The sequence below is a fragment of the Leptopilina boulardi genome, unplaced genomic scaffold, assembly GCF_019393585.1.
Source record: "Leptopilina boulardi isolate dan_hultmark-lab unplaced genomic scaffold, ZJU_Lbou_2.1 LbouV2_31, whole genome shotgun sequence".
NCBI classification, from domain to species: Eukaryota; Metazoa; Arthropoda; class Insecta; order Hymenoptera; family Figitidae; genus Leptopilina; species Leptopilina boulardi.
In genome coordinates this window covers 991,867-1,014,278 of record NW_026137874.1, presented here as the reverse complement: position 1 = coordinate 1,014,278, position 22,412 = coordinate 991,867, and the positions used below count along the sequence as shown (strand labels likewise).

Sequence of the window (22,412 nt, the reverse complement as noted above, 5' to 3'; positions counted from 1 at the left end):
TGACCCGGCTCTGCCGGCACAATGGCATTTCTCAAATTACAATCAATTTCAATTTGAAAAAAAAGAAATATTCGAAATATCACTAAAAAAATAATTGACAGAAATTCGCCAAAAAAAAGAGAAGAGAAAAAAAAATAAAATGAACGCAATTTATATGTCGACAATAAGAGAATAGAGCAAATAAAACAAAAATCAATCAATTGAAAATTTTTTCAACAAACAAGTCAACTGTCAAAATTGACTTCAGGTACGTAGCATTTGATTGATTTTGAGGTCAAGTCGAACCTTTACCGGGGTTTTTTTTTTTGAGAGAGGACACCCCGGAAATGCTTCCTGAAGGTTTTGTCATTTGCAGAAAAAAAGTCGATGTTGACATAAAAAGAATGTGTGACCTCACTTTTTTTTTTAGTCACGGTGTGGCGAGACTTGAGGTCGTGCACGGGAGCCCGCCCAAGCTCAAGGACCTTGCATTATCGCTCTATTGGGCGTTTTTATTAAAAGAAAAAAAAATTGAAATTAACATTTTTTTCACGTCTACTACAGCAATAATGGATGAACAAACCGTATTTGTGACATGATCGGGGTATTGATATAAGAGACACAAGAGATATGTAGACACAATAGTTGAATTAACTTACCGCGACGAGGGCTGCTAATCTATCCTTGGTCATGATGAGCTGGAGGAGTTGCGAATCAGCAGGTGTACGAAGCGAAGCACTTAATGATTAATCCCATTCACAGTTTTTATCCATGTACCACGAACACGGTCACTAAAAACTAAAGGAAACCGAGACACGATCGTAAAATCGATACACTCGCGAAGTCGCCTGCTTCTGCAGTGCCGTTTTATGCCGGTGCGCATGCGCCGATGACGTCAACTACACTCAGGGGCGTACACATGTAAATTTGCACCCCTTGTTGTCTTCTTATTCTGCACATGCGCTCTCATTTTTTTTTCATCTGAAACAAAACAAATTATTTAAATTATTAGTATATTTCTCAAAAAGTAAATAATTTTATTTTAATAAAAATTTTTTTAAAAAATTCTTTTTTTATTTTCCCAACAATCGGAAAGAAAAAATCAATAACATATCGAATCACAATCGAAATTGCGATAAGTAATTTAAAATTTTTATTCAATTTTTAAATTCTAAAAAACTTTTAAGATATAAAATTCTAGTTATTAAAATTAAAAATAATATAATAATAATTGTATTTAAAATTTTGAAAGGCGCGCGCGACTTCAAGAATCGATTGTAGTTCGATATAAACGATATTTCCAAAAACCTAACCTTTTTTGATTTTCCAATTTTTTGCAATGACAGCAAAACAGTGACAGAAGTTTAGATACAAAAACTTGTTTATAATGATATAAAAAAAATTAAATTCTTATTTTAAAGGTCAGTAAACTTTTTATAATTATATAACTATTTAAAAGAATATATATTCTTTCAAAAAGGTACACGTATGTAAAATTTTTGCATTTTATAAATTTTTTTTTTTCTAGTTGGAAGATTTAAAAAACAAAATTCAAATCTGAATTTTTTAATTTTCTATCAATGATATATTTACAAGGAATTTTAAGTGAAAAAAAATATACTGGGAATGACATAACCTTATTTTTTATATAGATGAGGAATAATTTTAAAAAACATTTGTTTAATTGCTACAAAAAAAAAATGAAACTTTTAAATGTAACAATTTTAATGTCTCTGTGATATGATACGCAAAACAATTTTTAAAAAAGAAACCTTTTTTTAATTCATTGAAAGAAGATGAAAATGACTGTGATTTTCAAACATCAAATTTTACTAATTCATCGGTGAGTATTTAAATATTTCTTTTTAATTAGAAAATAAAGTTTCAAATAAATATTTGAATAAAGAATAGAATTCAAAGAATAATGATGAAACATTTCATATATATATATTTGTTCACAGACGAAATCTTGGCACATTCAATGTAAATAAATTGAAACCGGAATTTGTTTTAAGCAATGAAAATCGTCTAGCGTGTATTCAAAAATTAAAATTATATAAAGTCCCAAAAAAGACAGAATTAAATCCAAATAAAAAAGCAGCAATTCTTGCACCACTTTGTATTTATAATGGTGATCTTGGATTTCTCTATACATTACGATCATCGAGATTAAGTTCAAATCAAGGTCAAGTTTCATTTCCAGGTGGAATGCATGATGAAACAGACGCAACATTAATTGATACAGCGCTAAGAGAAACGTGGGAAGAACTACGAATTCCCATAAATAATGTTAATGTTTGGACGAGTTCTGATTTATTTATAAGAAGAGACGTAAGTGTATTGCCGGTACTTGGCTATATTGGTGAAATTGATCCTGAGAAGCTCAATATAAATACACGTGAAGTCGAGTCAGCCTTTGTTGTCACATTGAAAAATCTTTGTGATCCTTCTCTGTGTCGTTTTACACAATTTCGAAATAATTTCACACTGCCAGCTTACCTAGGTGGTAAACATCGTATTTGGGGATTAACTGCAGCGATAACGCACATGATGATGATGGCACTTGTGCCATCCGATTGTTATACTCATAAAATTACGTACCTGAAACCAATTGAGAAAACAATACATCTAAACAGCCAAGTATGACAATTTTTTTTTTTTTTTTTTTAATCTTTAGATAGCTCTATTATATTAAATTTTAATCAAAGATTTGTATATTTTGTTTTTTATGAAAATAAATGAAAAAAAAAGTTTTACTATTTTGTTTACATTTAAAAAAAAATATATACTTGACTATTGTCCAGATTTATTGTCTTCATACTTTAATGAAATTAATTATTAAATTATATTTCACTAATACAAAACAACATTATTTAGCTAAAATATATCAATTTATTTTTTTGATGGAAACTGATTTTTGATAATGGTTGTGTATTTGTCTTTTGTACATTCGCATTATGTATATTATTTATATATTTATAAACAAAAAAATAAACTCAACATAATTCATGAAGAGGACCAAAAAGATGAACCGCTTGACAATTTTCATCAGGATTACCCAAAAATTGTGCATACAATTCTTGGTATCGTGATAAAGTTAATCCACCTCTTCTTCTATCGTCGTCCTATTAAAATTAAAAAAAAAAAAGTAATTCAACATTTCGTAATTATTATTAAAATAAAATAATTATTTAATAAAAATAAAATTTACAAACATTTAAAAGATTTTGATATGATTCGTCAAGAATGTCAACATTGTCCACAGGAATTCTTGATACACAATTATAACGAAATTCATCGGCAGCAATTACACCGTCATCTGTAATAATAAAGTAATAATTGTTTTAATTTTATTCTATTTAAATGAGAGTGAAATTAATTTAATACCATTCAAATCAACTAATTTAAAATGACTGTCAATAAACATTTTCATTGACTGTGGAAATTCACGATATGAACGTCCAACGCAACTCATTTGTACAGCTTTTTTAAATTCCTCAGTCGTCACAATTCCATCCTAAAAAAAATTTTATAATTAATTTTTTCAAAAATAACTAAATTGTTTACAAAAAATTAAAAACTTTTTTACATTTTTAAACAAAAAAAAAAAATTCTTAATTTAAATTAACAAAAGACCTCCAATACAAAGTATTGAATTTTAATTATTGATATTTTTTTCGGTGAGAAATAAAAGGTCGTACGTGACCCAAGTTACAGAATCACACTTTTTGGATTCGTGCCAAGTGTTAATGTACTCGAAATATAGTACATTATCTTCGTTGACAGAAATATATATATATATATATATACAATATGAGAAAAAAAATTTTCAATTTAAAAATCGAATCAATTATTATTACATTCTAAAAATCTATATTATGATATAATTTTTTTTTTTAAATAACAAAAAAAATTTTTTTAAATAAAATCAATTATTTTTTCTTCAAAATTAACTTGAAGAGATTTGGAAATTTCCTTTCGAAATTCATTTCTATTTTTACTACACTTTGTATAAATAATAAGAGAACAGAGGATTTTACTTGACACTTTTGAAAATCGATGGCGTTCAATTGCGAAACAATTATGATAAATAACTTCTCATTTTAAATAAATTGTAAGTTTTGAAAATATGACTTTTATTATTTATGCATTCATTATTCTACTTCCTTGAAGAATAACTTAAATATTCATATTTTTAATTTATTTAATATCATTGGTAAGTTTTTTTTTTTTTTTTTTTTTTTTTTTAAATAAATATTTTACACTTTTTTTTGATATTTTAATTGAGCTGCCGGATCAAAGAAGGGCACATAACTAATGTAATACAAATGGGTTATGTACCCTTCTTTGATCCGACAGCTCAATTGTAATGAAAACAAATCTAATGAATTATATATTAGAATGCTAATAAATATTGGTCGATTAATTCATTATTAAATTTTAATAATTGTTTTTTGTTTTCGTTTTTTTTTCTTTAAAGAAAAAATAAACAATTTATCTAATTAATAGTTAAGTATTATTTTCAATATACCTTATTAAAATCTGCAAGTTCGGCAATTTCTTCCCAAAGTGAAAGCATTATATGCAAATTTTCTTGATAACGATTATAATGAAATTCTCCTTTTCCTTCAATAAGAGTCATTTTTAAAGCCATACATTCAAAATCATGTTGCTCCAATACTCCATTATTATCAATATCTGAAAAAAATGATAAAAAATACTCGATGAAATTTTATTGTATTTTTGTAAAGATTTTTTTTTTTTTTATTAATTATGTTTGAAATTTATTTTCGAGATTTAAAGTTTGATTCTTTTTATTTATAATGACTTGATTTTATTTTTGTATTCGCACTAATGACCGAGTTCTAATGTATCATTTGCCATTTGGCAGGTCATAACGACCACCTAATAAGGGCGTTTAATTATTTCGCCCTAAAATTCCAATATTTTTTATAGAACAAAATAAAAAAAAAATCATTCCAACTTTTAATTTTTTATTCACAAATATCTTTACTAAGTCAATGAAAATAGTAAATTAATTCAAAAATTAATCATTCTTTTTTTCGCAGTATAATTATAATTATATAAATTAATAAATAATAATTAAATAAATAATTATTAAATTTTAATTAACTCATAATTACTAAATAATAAATAATTAATGACTTTAATTGACTACTAAATGTTAAATTACAAATATAAATACTAACCGTAAAGAAATTTGACTATAAAATTAACTCGATTATCCCAACTGTAGGCCATTTTTTAAATTTTCTTTCGACCAATAATATCCGGTATCCTTTAAAACAATATGTTCCTTCCTTTTGTTAAATAAGTCTTTCTTGAGCAATTAAGTGCCTCAGTTTATATTGAAATTTTTTATAGCAAAATTCACTTTTTTTCACTTTAGATAAAAATACTTAAAATTTTTAATTGTTATTCAAAATTTCTTTTTTTGGTTACTTCATAACAAAAATGAATCAACGTGCAAAGAACAAATTTATACTGATCTCGAGTAGAGTTGTCGGAGTCTGCTAAGATTAGAATCTGAACGAAGAAGGGTTTGGTATGAGTAAACTGCGAGGGATTATACCTCGTGTTTTTATCTGAAGAAGCTGAAAAAAAATTTTTATTATCATTTTTTCTTAATAAAAAAAAAAAATTAAAATAACACAATAATAATAAAATTAAATAAAACTTAATAAATATTTATTTAAAATAAAATACTTAACTGGAATATTAAAAAGAAAAATAACATTTAATTTAAAATAAATGTTCACAAATATTTCACTTTCACTTTTTCTCCAAATATTTGAAATTCAATGAAAATTATTATAAAAATAATAATAAATGAAAGTAAAGAAAAATGTTGGAAAGGAAACTTAAAAAATTGGAAGTGGATACGCGGAACGTCTGCCACGTCCTTGTAAATAATTTCGACATGACCTCGACATCGAGCACCAATCTGTTGTTTCGCTAAATTCTAAATTCATCAGTTTAAATCAACAGTATCTGCATTGTCTTTCACATATTAAAGGGAAAACGCGTGCGCCAAGGTATTTTCGTAAACGTGCTTTAACCGACGAAGGACATACAACTGTTGTTACCTTCAAAATTGCAATAAATGACAATAATGAACGTTAATCAATTCAAACTAAATTATTTCATTGTCAATCATTGTAAAAACAATTCATAAACTAGTTTTAAAAATAATTTCTTTAAGTGTGTTACTAATACAAATAAAAAAATATTCAGAAAACAGATAATAAAGGAAAAAATTTGTTCAACCTATAATAAACCCATACGTAGTTTTAATAATATTTTTACATTTTGAATAAATAAAAAAATTATTCAAGTTATTTTTTTCAAATATTTTCCAAAATTACAAGTTGTTTATAATAAACATTCGATAAAAACAAAGGTTAATAAAAATTTAGGTTAGGAAAGCACTCACCAATACTAAATCCATTTTCATAATTCAAAATGTAAATAATTTAAGTAAGATGGCAAGAAATATGTAGAATAAAACTTTATTTATCACCAGAAATAATTCACTTTTAAAAAAACTTGATAAAATATATAAAATAATGATACTTTTAAAGAGAAAATTCGGCAAAAAATAACCGTCAACAATGAGGCAATGAAACTTGTGCTCGCGCGCTCAACCGGAAGTAAAGCCATCCGATTTTGGCGCGCACTTAAATTAAGGTTAGATCGCAAAATTGAAAAATTAATCTGTAAATTATATTTTTTGTCTACAAAATTGACTACTGACATTCGATTTTATTTAAAAAAAAAAAAAAATATTGCCGAAAAAGTAGAAATTGCTTATCAAAACCCAAAAAAAGGGAATATACTATTTTCTCTTATTTATAAAGAAATATTTACAAATTATATGCACAAAATGATGTTTATCAACGCTAATTTATAAAAACTTTAAGATATTTGTAAATCTATTAATTTTTAATCTAAAAATTGTAAAAAACTAAAAGTAAAAACTAAAAACACGTCTGACTTCTTTTGTCCATTAGATCGGAACTGACGTCATTTGCGATTATGACCACTAGCCTTATTTTGATTGGTTACAAATTTTTAGTACTTTGTTTTGATTGGCGGGTAATATTACCCTGGAAATATTACCAACCAATAAAAAAGCAATTCACATCTCCAGTAAATCTAGTAACTTTTTATATCGATACAATCGAATATCGATTTTTTTTAGTAATAAAAAAATGGCAGTGCAAGGCGTACAAGGAAATTGAGAATTTTCGTTTTTAACGTCTGATTTTCAATTTTTGACGCTTGTGTAAAATCAAAATTATACACAAATTTTTAGACGCGTTCTTCTTGCAGGCCAGGAAATAGTAAAAGGCAGGTATATCTTGTTGATGTTAAAATCATTTTCGGTATGTCAGAAAGTGAAATCGTAGCTCATCAACGGAAACAACAGCAGCAGCAATTTCCACAGCAACCTGGGACTGGTCCTATGGCGAACATGGCGTGGCAGCAGTATCCTCCAGATATGCATTTTTATTCTCCTTACGCAGGGTAAGTTTGATTTTATTTGAGATTTTTTATTACGTTTAAAAAAAATTAATTATTCATTTCATTGTATTCGAGTCGTTTTTGACAAATATGTCTAATTATAGACAAGCGATTTTTATGACGCTATCCGAATTAAATTATTCAATCAAGTTTTGAATTATATATTAATTATAAATTCTTATAAAGGCTTTAAAGTTTTGTTTACATATAATTTGTTTTGCTGTCAAAAATAGATATTAGAGTTATACCTGTTATATTTGCAATTTCGGAGCCCTTTGTCCACCATTTTGTAAGGTTTCATATGTTAGATGTATTCAAAATTTTCTATAGAATTGAATAAAATTTTCAAATTAGAAGTTTGTAAATAATATTCTTTTTTGATATTTAAATGTCAATATTGACATTATTTATTTTGGAATATAATTTTATATTACGAAACATTCTATTAATTATGGCGCAATAGTATATAGCTCTTCCTAATTTTGGAATATTCTATTTTTGTTTGAAACACTGTAAAGTCAATATTAGAATTAGTGTATTTTATTCATTACTATTTTTATCGATTTTAATAATGAATTTATTTATTGGATTAAAGATTTACTTCATTAAATTTAATTTATTTTCAAGGCTCAAATATTTGTGTAATATTAAAATTTTCTCGAATTTTTTTTTAACTATTACGTTTACTTTTATTATTATTATTATTATTATTTTAATTCGTTATGAAGTGATTAAAATTTTTGATTTTTAATTGGAAAGGAATTAATTGAGGATAATTATTTTTAGACCAATGTATGGACAAGGGTTTAATCAAGGACAACCGTTTTATTATCATCCGGGAAAGATGGGACCTTATGGACAAGGTTTTAATCATATGCAACAACAGCAGCAGCAGCAAATTCCACAAAGTCCGAATAATCAAGGAAAGCAGCAGAATCAACAGTCCCCACAGCAGCAGCAGCAGCAACAACAACAACAACAGCAGCAGCAGCAAGTCCAACAGCAACAACAGACTCAACAACAAACAGAATCGCAAACCCCTGTTGCTAATCTCTTAGACGATGATTCCGATCTTCCACCTCTTCCCCCAGGACCCCCACCACCCGTTCAATCAAATAAACCACCTCAGAATACACAAAATCAATCGCAAATTTATCAACATCAACCTTATTATAATATGTACGGGCATAATAATTGGAATGGAATGTATAACGATGCTTCGCGTAAGTATTTTTTTTTTTAAATGTTTAAAATTTATATATAATATTTGAAAAAATATTTGAAAATTTGTCTTTTATTTTACAGAATTTAATGGTCAAATTCGCTTTAACCTACAGAATAAAAAAACCGGTCTCGGTTTTTCTCCCTCTGGTAATAGCGGTGCAGCCAAGAAAAAACGCAAGCGAAATAAAAATCTCGCGGCACAAAATAATACTAATTTTCAGGGGAATAATACTTCGTCAAATTTTCTTTCGGGTTCGAATTTAAAAGTTGATGTACCCCCCTTACCACCACAGCCCCCACAACAAGATCCACCCGCATTACCCATTAAAGAAGAAAAATTATCACCCACCACCACCACAACCACTGTAATTAGTCCCATAACACCAGGTGCAATTGTTCCAATAATTGACGCGAAACCATCAATAAATACAAATATTGCTGGTGATTGGCCGGAAAATTTGAAAAATTACGTTAATCGTTGTTATGAAAAATGTCAAACCGCAGTCGATAAGGATCAAGTTGAAATAATATTAAAAGGAAAAATAACAAGGGCGGCTAACGATGGATCATTATGGGTAAAGGATTGGGATAATGAAATTCTACCTAGTATTCATAGTGAACGTATGACCATGACAATAAAACCTCGTAATACACCTATGAAGCATGGTTTCACGCTTGCACAAACGCAGGGAGGCTTGCGCAAGCCAGGACTATCAACGTCCCTTGGTGCAAGGCTTGGCGCTCGTCTCTCTGCCGGTCACAAGCGATCAAAATCAAAATCAAATTCTGGGTCACGTTCGAGGTCAAGATCAAGGTCACGTTCACATTCCCGTACACCGCCACCACGAAAATATAGACGCAGTACATCCTCATCATCAAATCAAAGTGAACACAATAATGATTATAATAAATCATCATCAACAATGACAAATTCAACGTCAAAATCAAAAAAATCAACGCGTAATAAACAAAATCATAGTAACAAGAAAAACAAGAAAAATAAACAGGTCAAATCACATTTCTATTCTGAATTTGGTTTAGCATCGGGTAATGATGAATTAGGATCAAAGGAAAAACTTCAACAACGTGCGGCAAGATTTAATGATTCTTGTAAATCGGCTAATATTAGTATTCGGGAAGATGTCAATGGGGATTTTGACTTCACAGGTCTTCATATTATCGGGACATGTCAAGATCTCGAGAAACCGTATCTGCGCTTGACTTCAGTAAGTTTTTTTTTTCTTAAAATTATCAATAAAAATTAGTTAATTATTTATTTAATTTATTGAAACTTTTTTTCAGGCTCCAGCTGCCTCTTCAGTGCGACCGGTAAGTGTATTAAAAAATTCTCTGGCTCACGTTAAAAAACGATGGTTGGAGGGTCAAGATTATCGTTATGCGTGCGATCAACTTAAATCAATTCGACAAGATTTAACAGTACAAGGAATTCGTGATTCTTTCACTGTTCATGTTTATGAAACACATGCGAGAGTCGCACTCGAACGTGGTGATCATGAAGAATTTAATCAATGTCAAACACAATTAAGAATGTTGTATCAAGATCTCGAGGGCAAAAATCGTTGTGAATTCATTGCTTATAGGATCCTCTACTACATTTTCACTAAAAATTCTCAAGGTAAAAAATTTATTGAATTTCTTTTGCCAAATCAAAATTTAAATTTTTATAATTTTAATATCTCAATATTTTTGGAAATTATTCCTTTTTTAAATTTTGATATTTAGAAAATTAGTTTAATATTATGTTAATGTGATATTAAAATTTTTGAATTGTAAAATTGAAATTTATTGATATGTTAATGAAATGTAATTTATTAATTGTAGGTATTGTTTTTTTTTTCTGTTGCAGATTTAACTACGATACTCGCGTCACTTACCGCTGATGATAAAAAAGACAAGTGTATTTTGCACGCATTGCAAGTTCGTTCCGCTTGGTCACTCGGTAATTTCCATAGTTTTTTCAAACTCTATAGGGAAGCGCCACGAATGGCAGCATTCCTGATGGATTGGTTCATCGCTAGGGAGCGAAAGCTAGCTTTAAAAACAATGATCAAGACGTACGTATTTATTTAATATTCTTATTGTCCCCGATACATAATAATAATTTAAAAAATGGTCCCGAAAGAAAAGAAGGTTTATTTTGCTTCAATTTTTATATTAATTTTATTTTACATAGTTTCCATTTTTTATATTACAAATTTTGATAAACATCAATTTTTTTTTTTTTAAAGTAAATATTGTGTTTTTTGTATTTGTTTTTTTGGCATATAGTTTTTTTTATCGATTGTGTTTCAAATGTTCTGCTAAGTGGAAAATGCTTCTTTCTGTTTTTTTTTTTTTTTTTTTTTTTATTAGTAGTTTTGTCTGATTTTGTTTTGTGATTTTGCTGTGATTGATTAAATTGTGCGATTGAAAGAAGAGGTTTTTAAAAGGCTTTTTTTAAAATTAGAGATTTTTCTAGTTGATAAAAAAAACTAATTCAGAGAATTAATTAATTTCTGCTAGTTTATTATTTTAAAGAAGTAATTGTTAATGAAAATAGAAATTATTTATAAATTAAATTATAGATTCTTTAAAACAAAAGAGAAATTAAGTGCAATATTGATTCTAGTTTATTAATTCCAAAAAATGTCAAATGAAAAGGCAGCTTTGTTTTTTTTACATTTTTTTTTAAATACGTATATATTTTTTAAAAAGAGCTTTCTTACTAAAATCTTAACATTTTAAGTCTACTAACTCACTAATTTAACCTAGTATTTAATTAGTAATTAAAATAATTTCAATAATTTCAGTTATTTAAAGTATTTTATAAATTACTAAAAATATATATATATTTTTTTTGTAGAATATTTTATGTTTGAATTTAATTAGTCAATTTAACAAATTAACATTCTGGAATTGAATTTTTTTTTTTGGGAGAAAGCAAAATATAAACCCTAACTAGATTTTTGTTTCAGGATATTGAAGCTGCATAATATTAATTATATTTTAATAATGAATTTAAAAAAAAATCCCTTTTTTTTAATTTCGCTCATAACTGATTGTTATCTAATCCATTTATTTCTTCTGATGTTTAGTTACCGGCAAAATTTGGCAGTTGATTTCATCGTAGCGGAATTGGCATTTGAAACGTTGGACAAGTTTTATGAATTTGTCTCTGAGTTCGGGTTGATTTATGCTGATCCACAGAAAATGCAAATCGACTGCAAGGCGAGTAGTGGTACACTAGGTTCTTGGTAGAACGTCGTCAACAAAAAAAAAAATTTCCCCTCATTCTTCACGAGGGATTTGCAAATAAAGAGGACATTTTCAAAAAAAAAATAGCGCGTCAAACACACGGATTAGTGTGTCAGAATACGCGTGAATCAGTTATTTGGAAGAGGATTTGTGGTCGATATCCCTCAACCCTTTTTAAAAATTCTTTTGAACCATGCGTACTTTTCCAAATGTCCGATTCGTCATTGTATAAAGTTATATATATACAAATTTTCACAACTTTAGACGTGGAAAAAATAAGTACAAATATCGATTAAATATGTACATTTTCAACTCTTCTTTTTTTTGAGAGAAAAAAGAGAAAAAGAGAGATGCAAGCGTCTCTAATCTCCTCCAATTTGTTATTATTGATTTTTTTCAAATCATCATACTTTTCTTGGCAAGACATACACATTTTGTACATATAATTTTTTACAAGTATGTACGCTGCATTGTATATAGAAATCATCTTTATATCTCATCGATTTAAATTATATTGAATTTTTATTGTATATTTAATAATGTTTCATCAGTACAAAGTCACCAACAGAGTACTTGAATCTTCTTCGAAACAATCCGCTTTATTCCTCAATCGTTTATATATATATATATATACAATCATCATAAATCATCATCGTGTCGTCATTTCTTATAATATAAAAATTCTTTTGCTTGGTGGAAAAAGAAAATCAAATTTTTATTGATTTTTCAAGTAAAATCTTTTTATCTTCACTTTGAAATTACATCGAACGAGAGAAAGAAAGAGAGCGAGCGAGAGAGCGAAAGAAAGATAGAATGTAAAATTCAATGTTCATCAGTTTCCTAGGAGGGAAGGAGTAGAAGAACACCAATTTGTCAAATTTTTTTGAAAAAAAAATAAAATTCCAAGTTTCGTGCCAAGGGGGAAAAAAAAATCTACCACGAGAATTGGTCGAATAGTTGAAAATTGAAGCCCTTCTGAATTAAATATTTTACTTTTGGATTTCGAATTTTTATCAATAAGGAAGAATGAAGATTGATTTGAGGGATTGAAGAAGAAGTGAAAGAAGAGTAAGGACTTTTAAAAGACATTGTTTTTTTTTGTGTCAAGTGTGATACCTTTTCGAAAGTGTTGAAAAAAAAGAAACTCTAGTGAAAAGGCAGTTTTTTTTTGAAAAATTTTGTTTATGAGAAAATGCAACTATATTGTTTTCAGGATCAACAGTTGGATGTCGTTGTACGATGGAAGGCTCATATATACATATATATATATAATAAATTAAATCTTTTTTCAGTAAAATTGTGTTCTCTTAATTGTTATTCTTAGTTTTAAAAAAAATTGTTACGCTCTTTTTTTTAAAATGAAACAATGTTTTTTTTTTGTATAATTTTCATTATTACAGAAAGTTCTAATGTAATATGTATAATATATTTATATATATATATATTAATAGCTAACGTAATACAATAATTATTAAAATATTAAATAAAAAATTATAACAATATAGTGAAATATAGTTCCTGTAGAGGAGTGGCTGTGAGAATTGATTATACAGAAAGTGATACGAAGCTGTTGTACTGAGTGATGTTGCGTTTTAAAATATCCGCACAAGGACCCAAAACCCTTTCGAATCGTGCTCTGTCCAATTTAACGCATTTTAAAGGTCCTCGGGCAACGACTGTCGCCGCTCTTGGCCTGTCTAGCAATAATGCTATTTCGCCTGATAGAAGAAAAAATAAATAATTTGCAAAAAATTCAAAAAAAATTACCAATTTTTTTTTTTTTTTGTCAATGAATTAGAAATGTTATAGATTTAAATTTTTTTCATTTAAATCGTATGAGACAAATTTGAATATATTTACCGAAATAATCTGAGGGTCCTAGTCGACCAACTTCAGCAGATTCTTCACCTTCTGAACGCTGTTGAAGAACCACAGCCGTACCATCTACAATGATGTAAAAATCCTCACCGGGTTCACCTTGCCGTACTATCGTTTCTCCATCTTCAAATGTTACTGGCTCCAAAGCATCCGCTACTGTTAATCTTTCCCACTTGTCAAGAGATTCTATAAAAAAAAATAATTTTACATTAAATAAGAAATAATTAAATTAATATCCTTCAAAAGAAAATAATTTAATACAAAACTATAATTTTGAATGGAAATTATTTCAATTCTTTAAAAAAAAAAAGTTTTAATTTAGATTATAAATTTTTTAAACCATTATAGTTTTATTCAAAAATTACTGTCGGTAATTAGTAAAACGTAAGCAAAAATACAATTACCTAAAATGGAAACTCTTGAGAGAAATTCTTCGTACAATTTCCGTTTTCTAATTGTCGAGCCCATTAGAATTCTACGATACGAATCCCTATCGATTCCCCAAAGTTTAACATCAGTTTTTGCTCTAACAGTCGCTGCTCTTGGTGTTCCATAAATCAGAGCCAATTCACCAAAACTTCCGCCCTCACCAATAGTCGTTACCAATTCGCCATTCACGAAAACTTCCACTTCACCTTGATCTATTACATAGAAATTGTCGCCTTCATCTCCTGCAAAATTTAATTAATTATTTAAATTTATTTAATTATTATTAATTAATTATTTTATTAATATTTAGACAAAAAAATGAATAAATATCAAATTATAAAATAATAAATATTATAGAAAAATTTGTTAAAAATAATTAAAAATTATAATTAATTAATTTTTGTAAATTTAAAAGAAAATTTGTTTATAATTTACCTTGACGAATAATTGTTTCTTTTGGTGAGAATAAAACAGGAAACATTGCATCGAAAATATCGGAACGTTCTTTTTCATCGAGATGAGCGAATAATACATTTTTTGCTATTGCCTTGCTTAAAGCATTCATGGTTTTATAATCTTTAGGCACTACTTTTTTCACATAGCTCGTGGCATCCTCTTCAGAAACTGGTTCAGCGGAAATTCCTCCTCTTCTTCTTGGTACCTGAGGACCTTGTTGACCCGCCGGCATATCCTCTGTGTCTTCTGGACTCGTGGCAATTTGCTGCTTTGCATCGTGAGCTTGTTCCTACAAAAAAAAAAACAATATAAAAAAATAAATTAATTTAAATTCTAATTTTTAATTAAGAAATTAAAATTTGAAAATTAGTAAATTCACAATTTCTTTTTAATATTAACTTAAATTATTAATTATGTGGGAAAACTCGAGAAGCGAGTTATTAAGAATTTATTTTTCTCATGTCAAAGTTTAAGTACATAAGAGTGTGCCCTTTTCTCATTACATCTTAATGATGCATAACAGAGAAAGAGAGAGAGAGAGCTACTGAAATATTGATCTTACAGTGACCTTAAAAAAAAGGAGGAGTCATGTGCCAAATTGTAAAAAATTTATTAAAAACTTCACACGAAAAAAAAATGAAAATTAATCAATTTTTTTTTCATTCTTTAGTTATAAAAATAAATCTTTAAGAACAATGTTAAAAAGTTTAGAAAAATATTAATTTAAAATAAATTGTTAATCCTACAAATATTAATAAACAGTTAAATTTCATTTTTTTACAATTTTCAAAAAGTAATGTAGCAATTTAAAACTATTAAAAATATTTCACTTTTAATTTATTAAATTCTATTTTATTTATTTATATTAATTTTTAATCGAATTTATTTTTTTCAATTAAATTAAATTTTATTATTTTAGATTTGAATTGTAAAAATACGAATTACATTTAAGGGATTTTTAAAAATTTTTTAAATGTTTCATAATAATTAACGGTCACTCTTAAAGTTCACTAGATTTAAAAAAAATAACTTCACTCAGTAATTTTCAATTGCGCGTAAAATATATAAAATCAGAAAATATTGAACATAAATAAAAAAAATAAAATAAAAAAATGACGGAGAAAAAAAATAAAAAAATTACAAAAATAATTAAATAGTTGATAATTTTTTAATTTATCGATACTTTTATAATTTGATCGTACTCTGTGTTCGCCAACCATTTTTCAAGTTGTCGCAGAACGTTTTGATATGCGATATGAAAACCGACTCGGAGAGTATTACTTGATTATAAGGGATGTTTCTCGCGCAGATTCCCCGCTTCTGACGTCATCTGCGTATAGATATATTTTCAACCCTCTATATATTTTTGTATATATATAACTATAGATAAGACCATTAAATTGGGAGTTTGATAACATAAAAAAAAAAGGAAAAAAAATATTTCTCATGATCAATTCACTGGATTATCCTTTTCTTCTCACCCCTCGTCTTTTTTTTTATTTTTCCTACCAGCGTTTGATTTCACCCTCATCTTTAATAAAACCTTCTTCTTTTATTTTTGATAAGAAACTTTTATATGAATCACTAAATAATGACATGAATTTAAATTACCCCAAGAAAGTAGGATAAACTAGTAAATTTCTTATTTACATGCGATATTATCTGCTGTAAAAAAATTTATTATTTTTAGAATTTGCAACTTCATGAGAAAAGTATTTTTAATTTTCAAAAAGTTTTACTTCGAAAATAAAATAATAATTCTCTTTTTTGTGAGAAAATAATTAATAATGCTTTTTTACTCCCAAAAATAAGAATTTTCTTTCTTTATTTCAAACTATCACCTTTAAAAATAATATTTCGAGATAAAATTGAGAAAAACTATTTCACGTGGGCGAGTGAAATGAACCCTGAACTAACGAAAAGTTTCTTTCAACTTCTTTATTTTTTGCAATAATTGCATTTATTTTTTTCTTCAAACTACAAATTTTAATTTCAAATAAAATTTTACTAAATTTTTTTTTAGTTACCCTATTTTTATGTAAATATTTAATTATTTGAATAAAATTTGCAATGTAAATAATATTAAAAATTCCAAAGCTATGCAACAATAAATTGAGCGATTAAATTCAGAAACGTTTAAAAAAAAAAAAAATATTACAGGAATAGTAAAAAAAAAAAAAGAAATTTAAACCATTGCGTGTTCACTTATGCAAAATTGTACTACACTTTGACTTTTATATATATATAAAAATAAACAACCTTGAAAAATGCCGATCTTCCAAATTGCTCCAAAGTGTATAAAAACTATAAATAAATTTACAAACACTAAATCAACTCTAATTCTGCAATTTGCTTGTGATTTCAGGCAACAAGTATAATTACCGAATTAATTTTCCTTTCTCCGCTTTTGCTTTTAATTCAAAATCAGAGCACAGTGACGTTATGTAGATTAAACACTCGTATAAACCGAAGGTGAAGGTCAAAATTTTCTTGTAACGAACAGATTTAAAGAAAATTAAATATCAAATCAACGCGAATTAACAAGTTATATCAAAATATGTAAATGAAAAAAAAAATTATTTTCAAATGAGAAATGTAAATTTTGTGAAAAAAAATTAAATTTTATAAATATTTATTGACTTCGGAAACTGAGAGAGAACTAATATTGACAAATGATATGTAAGTTGCAATTGATCGGAGGTGTGAATCGCTTGTCGCTTCAAAAACCAATTTCCGTAGCAATTTCCCCTTTTCTAAAGAAGATTTAGAACTTTATAGATTAAACATTAACAAGAAATATGATTTTCAACTAGATTTTTTTATAAAAAATATAAAAATAAAAGGAAATTAAATTTTTCAATAAAATTGAAAAATATTTAAATAAAAAAATATGTTATTGATTCAGAAAAATCTGTTTTGTTTAAACTGTTATATCCATCACGTTTAATGACTAATAATCCGCTGACATCGATCCACAACTAATACTTTAAAAGTGGTAATCAGTTTTAATTGCTACTATACACAAGGTTACTTTATACAAAAATCTCTTCTTTTCACATTAAAATGTTAATTTCAAAATGTAATATTGATGTATTTTTAAATTCTGAAAAAAAAAATATTTTAAATTAATAAAATATTAAAAATTTTCAATTATAACAAAGAAAAAAAATATATTTATTGATAAATTGTTTTTTTTTAATTAAAAAATTTAAATTTAATTACTATATCTACTTATATAGAAATTGAATTTCATTACGAGTCAGAGAACTTTGTCATGTGGGTGGAAAACGGAAAATCAATACTAAATATTTCAAGGATTTCCGTAGGACAAAAGAACGTAAATATTTTATACACACCAATTTATTCAATAAAATAAGAATTTAAAAAAAAAATTGTTTTCTTCTATTTCAAAATTAATCAAATATTCCATCAATAAATTTCTTGATTCATGTTTATAAATTCATACAATACGTTTTGAAATTTTTTATTTGAAAGAGTTAAAAAAAAAAAACAATTTAATCAAATTTTTTTGAAATAATTCATTCATTTATATTTAAATATATATCTAAACATAATTGGTAAGTCAATAAGTTTTTTTTGCATAATAGTAAGCATTTAATTAAACGAAATTAAAACTACGCAATTCAATTAAAAAAGTTTCAACTCATCAACAGGTTAATATGATTTGGAAGAACATTGAAACTTGCAGAATATTTTATTGAATTGAAAAATTGTTTGAAATCTATTTATCTACATTAAAAAAAAAAAAGCCTACATTTTTAATTTTCCTGAGCAAATAAAAAATTTTTCTAATAATAAATGCTCCAGAGACCTTTAGAATTTTCTTGAAAGTTCAAAAAAGGTGAAAGATAATTTTTTAAAAAAAGATAAGTATAAAAAATTATATTATATAAAAAAAAACAATTTAAAAAAAAAAAATATTTTATGCGTGAAACTTGACGTAGTTCCGAGATAAAAATAAACTGAATTCCTTTGGAATTTGTTAAATATATATAAAAAAAATATATATATACATATAAACTGTTTTTATTTAAAGGATCACGTGAGAGATTGCTTGTGAAAATGTTTAAAAATAGTTTTCTACATTTTTCATATATTAGAAACCAAAAGGCCAGTCAACTCTAATATAAAATTGTAATATTAATCTTTAATGAAATCTAACAAATTTTATCCATTAAAAAATCTATTCTTTCAAGTGAAAATTAAAATTCCAAAAAAATAAAAATAGAAAACACTTAAAAAATTCAAAAATTTGTTCAAAAGAAAAAATAGAAAAAAATCTAAGCGCTAAAACAACACTGAAAAATTCGAAATTTTAAAGAAACAAAAAATTTCAAAGTCGATGGAAACAAAAATCACTTTGAAAATAAAAATAAAAAAAAAAAAAAAAAACAATGTCGAAAGCAAATAAAATAAAACACTCACAAAAAAGAAAAACTTGTAACTCTCAAGATCACTTTCGTACCTCGTCCATTATATTCGATACCCTTTTTAAAAAAAAAACCCACGTATTTATAATCGGTAACTTATAATCAATGATTATATGTGTCTTATTCGAATTCAATTCTGTGTATGTCTCTCTGTCTCAGAACAAAACACGGTCAGTGCGGGAAAAACGAGTCAGCGGTCCCGCTTATGGCAATGCGCTCGCGCGCGACATAAAACTACTACGTTCTTCTTCTTCTTCTCTCTCTCGGATTCGTTCTCATTTATAGAGAAACATTTTTTTTTATAAGGTCTCTCACCAAATCAGATTAAATGAAGAAGACGATCGTGCGTCTATTGGATCGATAAATGTTTCAAACGAAACCAATTTCTTTGAAAAAAAAAAAAAAAATAATCACAAACATTATAGTTCTTTGAAATGATTTTAAAATTAAAAGATTCGAATGATTTATTTTGTTTTTCTCTCTCATTGGAAAATAACAAAATTTTTCGATGATTTTTTTTACTTCTAGCGATCATGGTTTATAATAATAATAATACTTCAGTTAGTTTCCATCTTTCTAATCGGTTAAGGTGCTCCACATTATATTTTGAGAATAATCTATCTTTAGAACAGAAGCACCTATCCCCCCCCTTGTCTCATCTTCATGAATATCTAAGATATATTTATGACCTCGCAATAACGCATACGCGTTTATTTTATATCAATGGAGGAACACTTGAGAGAACACACCCAATCGCACACATACAAACATTCAGATGATTACCCTCGATTCTAAGCTTCGTGACATTTTTCCGTCATAAACGCATAACACGCGAGTCTATATTTTATGATGAAGATCGATTGCAAACGCTAAAGAATCAAAGTTAAAGCGATATATTCAAAAAGAGGATGATAATCTTTTTCACACCACGTGATCACGATCAAAGAAGACTAAATTTATTAATCTGTCAATTTTCCTTGATTTTTATCTAGAATTAAAAAATTATTTTTATATGAATCAGATTCTTAATATAAAATAATTATTCACAGGGTACTTATAAGAATTTTTATAACGTTAAATTCCAAATTATTATTTAATTTTTTATAAAGTTTTTAATATCAAACAAATTTTTAAATAGATTCTTTAATTCATCGAATAAATACAATTTCTATTTATGTAACAGATTTAAAATTCAATAAATAGAAATTCTGATAGTTGAAAATTTTTCTAAATATAAAAATTCTGTTAAACTGAAAATTCAGTTCAATATAAACTCTACTTTATAAAATTTATACTACAAATAGAAAACTCGATAATTTCGATTTTGACGTCACAAAAATTCTCATAAGTTTCATGTATATCGATAATATTAATAATTATAATAATTGTCTCAATTTTATTTTAACTTTTTCCAATATGTAAATTATGAAAAAATAAAGAAAAAAAAACATAAAAATTAGAGATAATTCAGAAAAATTAAAACAGTTAATAAAAATTAAGGAAAAAATAAAAAAAAAAATTACACAGATGGATAAAAATATCAATTCTCTAAGTCAAGGTGTTAAATTTAAATAAATTAATATTTAACAGTGTGAATCAAATTTTTAAATTTCTTTAAAAAATTAATATCAATGAAAATTTGATTAAAAAAAAATTGTTAAATATTTAATGAAAATAAGGCTGTTTTTTTCAACTCTTATTTCTTAAAATATCAATAATGATTTTAAAAAAATAACTTTCAGCGCCATCTTCTACTTACTGTTCTAGATTCTAGACCCTAATCTGTTTTATCCAAATTTTGATTATATTAGAAATAGATAAATATTTTCGAAATTTTCTTCCATAAAATTTATCAATAAAAATTGTCTTAAATATTGATTTTCAACTAATTCTTTTTAAAAAAAACAAACTGAAAATTACAACTCTCTCTCTTCGATTTTACAATCATCTTTGTTACATTAACACAAAAAATCTATAAAATCTAATTTCTAATTCTCAAGGTAAAAATATCTCTTCAAGTGAATTATTAATTAAAAATCTAAAATTAGAGATACAATCAATCATATAATATATGTGTTAATTGTATAATAAATAAATTTATATAATAATAAACTGTTGACCTTCTAATGATATATATATATATATATATATATATACATATACACGAAAAAAAAAAATTAACTTCAGTCGTCTTTAAATGACATTCAATTTTATCCTAAATTAATGATTAATAAAACATAATTGAATAAGATGAAAATGACTCTTCATTGACGCAAAGTGTATAATAGTAAAATTGTTTACATACCCTTTCGAGTCTTTGAAAATATTCCCGTAAAAATGAAATTGGATTTTCAGGCTTGCCGACGCATAATTGTACAATACAATCTTTCAGAACCTGCTGAATATTATGTCTCTGCACATAATCCTCGCACTCACGTAAACTTTGCTCTTCCTCTAGATTCGCCGCCATGTTGTTATATCAGAAAAAAAAAATCCAACTCCAGGTCTCGATTCGCAGCACTGTTGTTGTCTTTCTATCTAATGAAATTTGTGATCTAACAAAAATAATTTTTAAATGAATAATAACGTTCTAATTTTATAAATTTTCATATACTTTAATACCATTGCAAATTAAATAAATTATTCTTTATATTATATATATATATGACGTGCGTTAAAACACTGTTAACATACTACGCTTTCAATATAGTAACCAAACACTTTGACACATGTATCATACACGTATATATGTCAAATAAATATTATATGTCAGTGAATAACACGTGAGTTTCTGACCTAACTTGTAAAACACTTACTCCAAATAGAAAGAATTGTTACTTATTCAGAGGTTGCGAAACCCTGTATTGGAAATTTTTCCGAAACTTCTTAAATTACCGCATAATCATTTTTCTGATAGTCACATTTTCCAAACGAATTTAATTAATTGAATAAAAAGAATAATTTTAAAAATTACTTACCAAAAAAGCATGTTTATGATATCCGATTAAACGTCAATATCCAATTTTATCATCAAATATTAAAAGTATTTCATATCCCATATGCACGCACACTTTTTTCCTTAATTTTCTTCATAATTGTTTAAATTTTAATTAAAACTTTTATAACACCTTTGACAAAAGAACAACAGACGACCGATCAACTGTCATACTTAAAAATTTCTAGGTTATGTTCGCA

At 26.4% G+C, this 22,412-nt stretch overlaps 5 protein-coding genes across 16 annotated transcripts in view; 2 read left to right on the top strand and 3 right to left on the bottom strand.

Annotated features, from left to right (window-relative positions):
• LOC127283384 (syntaxin-1A) overlaps window positions 1–6,635 on the bottom strand; it is a 52,601-nt gene extending 45,966 nt beyond the window's left edge. For 3 of the 4 annotated variants that reach the window (XR_007843349.1, XR_007843348.1, XM_051308210.1), the window contains exons 1-2: window positions 6,434–6,635; window positions 639–960 (exon numbers count right to left, since the gene is read on the bottom strand). Coding sequence is in view for 2 of the 4 variants with exons in the window: in XM_051308210.1 (XP_051164167.1) it covers window positions 639–671 (33 nt within the window). In the remaining 2 variants the exon portion in view is untranslated. The remainder of the gene's footprint in view (window positions 1–638; window positions 961–6,433) is intronic. The other variant, XM_051308211.1, reaches the window with a different exon arrangement.
• Window positions 1,276–2,735, top strand: LOC127283385 (mitochondrial coenzyme A diphosphatase NUDT8). Of its 2 annotated transcripts, none has more exons than XM_051308212.1 (3): window positions 1,276–1,400; window positions 1,508–1,822; window positions 1,941–2,735. In XM_051308212.1, the coding sequence occupies exons 2-3, from the start codon at window positions 1,776–1,778 to the stop codon at window positions 2,623–2,625; spliced, it is 732 nt and encodes a 243-aa protein (XP_051164169.1). In that variant the 5' UTR covers window positions 1,276–1,400; window positions 1,508–1,775; the 3' UTR covers window positions 2,626–2,735. The 2 variants fall into 2 exon arrangements, with proteins under 2 accessions (XP_051164169.1, XP_051164170.1); XM_051308213.1 differs by having other exon boundaries at window positions 1,315–1,400; window positions 1,632–1,822.
• LOC127283386 (sarcoplasmic calcium-binding protein 1) lies at window positions 2,838–5,967 on the bottom strand. Its single transcript, XM_051308214.1, has 6 exons — window positions 5,712–5,967; window positions 5,190–5,594; window positions 4,511–4,677; window positions 3,367–3,496; window positions 3,195–3,298; window positions 2,838–3,104 (listed from the first exon to the last, which is right to left on the bottom strand). The coding sequence occupies exons 2-6, from the start codon at window positions 5,239–5,241 to the stop codon at window positions 2,976–2,978; spliced, it is 582 nt and encodes a 193-aa protein (XP_051164171.1). The 5' UTR covers window positions 5,242–5,594; window positions 5,712–5,967; the 3' UTR covers window positions 2,838–2,975.
• A 569-nt stretch (window positions 6,636–7,204) lies between the features above and the next one.
• Window positions 7,205–13,300, top strand: LOC127283458 (leukocyte receptor cluster member 8 homolog). Of its 2 annotated transcripts, XM_051308353.1 has the most exons (7): window positions 7,205–7,350; window positions 7,395–7,527; window positions 8,311–8,747; window positions 8,830–9,974; window positions 10,051–10,384; window positions 10,616–10,823; window positions 11,844–13,300. In XM_051308353.1, exons 2-7 carry the CDS (start codon window positions 7,466–7,468, stop codon window positions 12,004–12,006), a joined length of 2,349 nt encoding a protein of 782 aa, XP_051164310.1. In that variant the 5' UTR covers window positions 7,205–7,350; window positions 7,395–7,465; the 3' UTR covers window positions 12,007–13,300. The 2 variants fall into 2 exon arrangements, with proteins under 2 accessions (XP_051164310.1, XP_051164309.1); XM_051308352.1 differs by having other exon boundaries at window positions 7,205–7,527.
• Window positions 13,301–13,441: 141 nt separating this feature from the next.
• Window positions 13,442–22,374, bottom strand: LOC127283460 (cAMP-dependent protein kinase type I regulatory subunit). 7 transcript variants are annotated; one of them, XM_051308357.1, is made up of 6 exons: window positions 22,196–22,374; window positions 21,523–21,772; window positions 14,746–15,055; window positions 14,286–14,552; window positions 13,864–14,067; window positions 13,442–13,721 (listed from the first exon to the last, which is right to left on the bottom strand). In XM_051308357.1, the coding sequence occupies exons 2-6, from the start codon at window positions 21,685–21,687 to the stop codon at window positions 13,549–13,551; spliced, it is 1,119 nt and encodes a 372-aa protein (XP_051164314.1). In that variant the 5' UTR covers window positions 21,688–21,772; window positions 22,196–22,374; the 3' UTR covers window positions 13,442–13,548. The 7 variants fall into 7 exon arrangements, with proteins under 7 accessions (XP_051164314.1, XP_051164315.1, XP_051164316.1 ...); XM_051308358.1 differs by lacking the exon at window positions 22,196–22,374 and adding an exon at window positions 21,840–21,956; XM_051308359.1 differs by lacking the exon at window positions 22,196–22,374 and adding an exon at window positions 21,912–21,928.
• Between the last annotated feature and the right edge of the window lie 38 nt (window positions 22,375–22,412).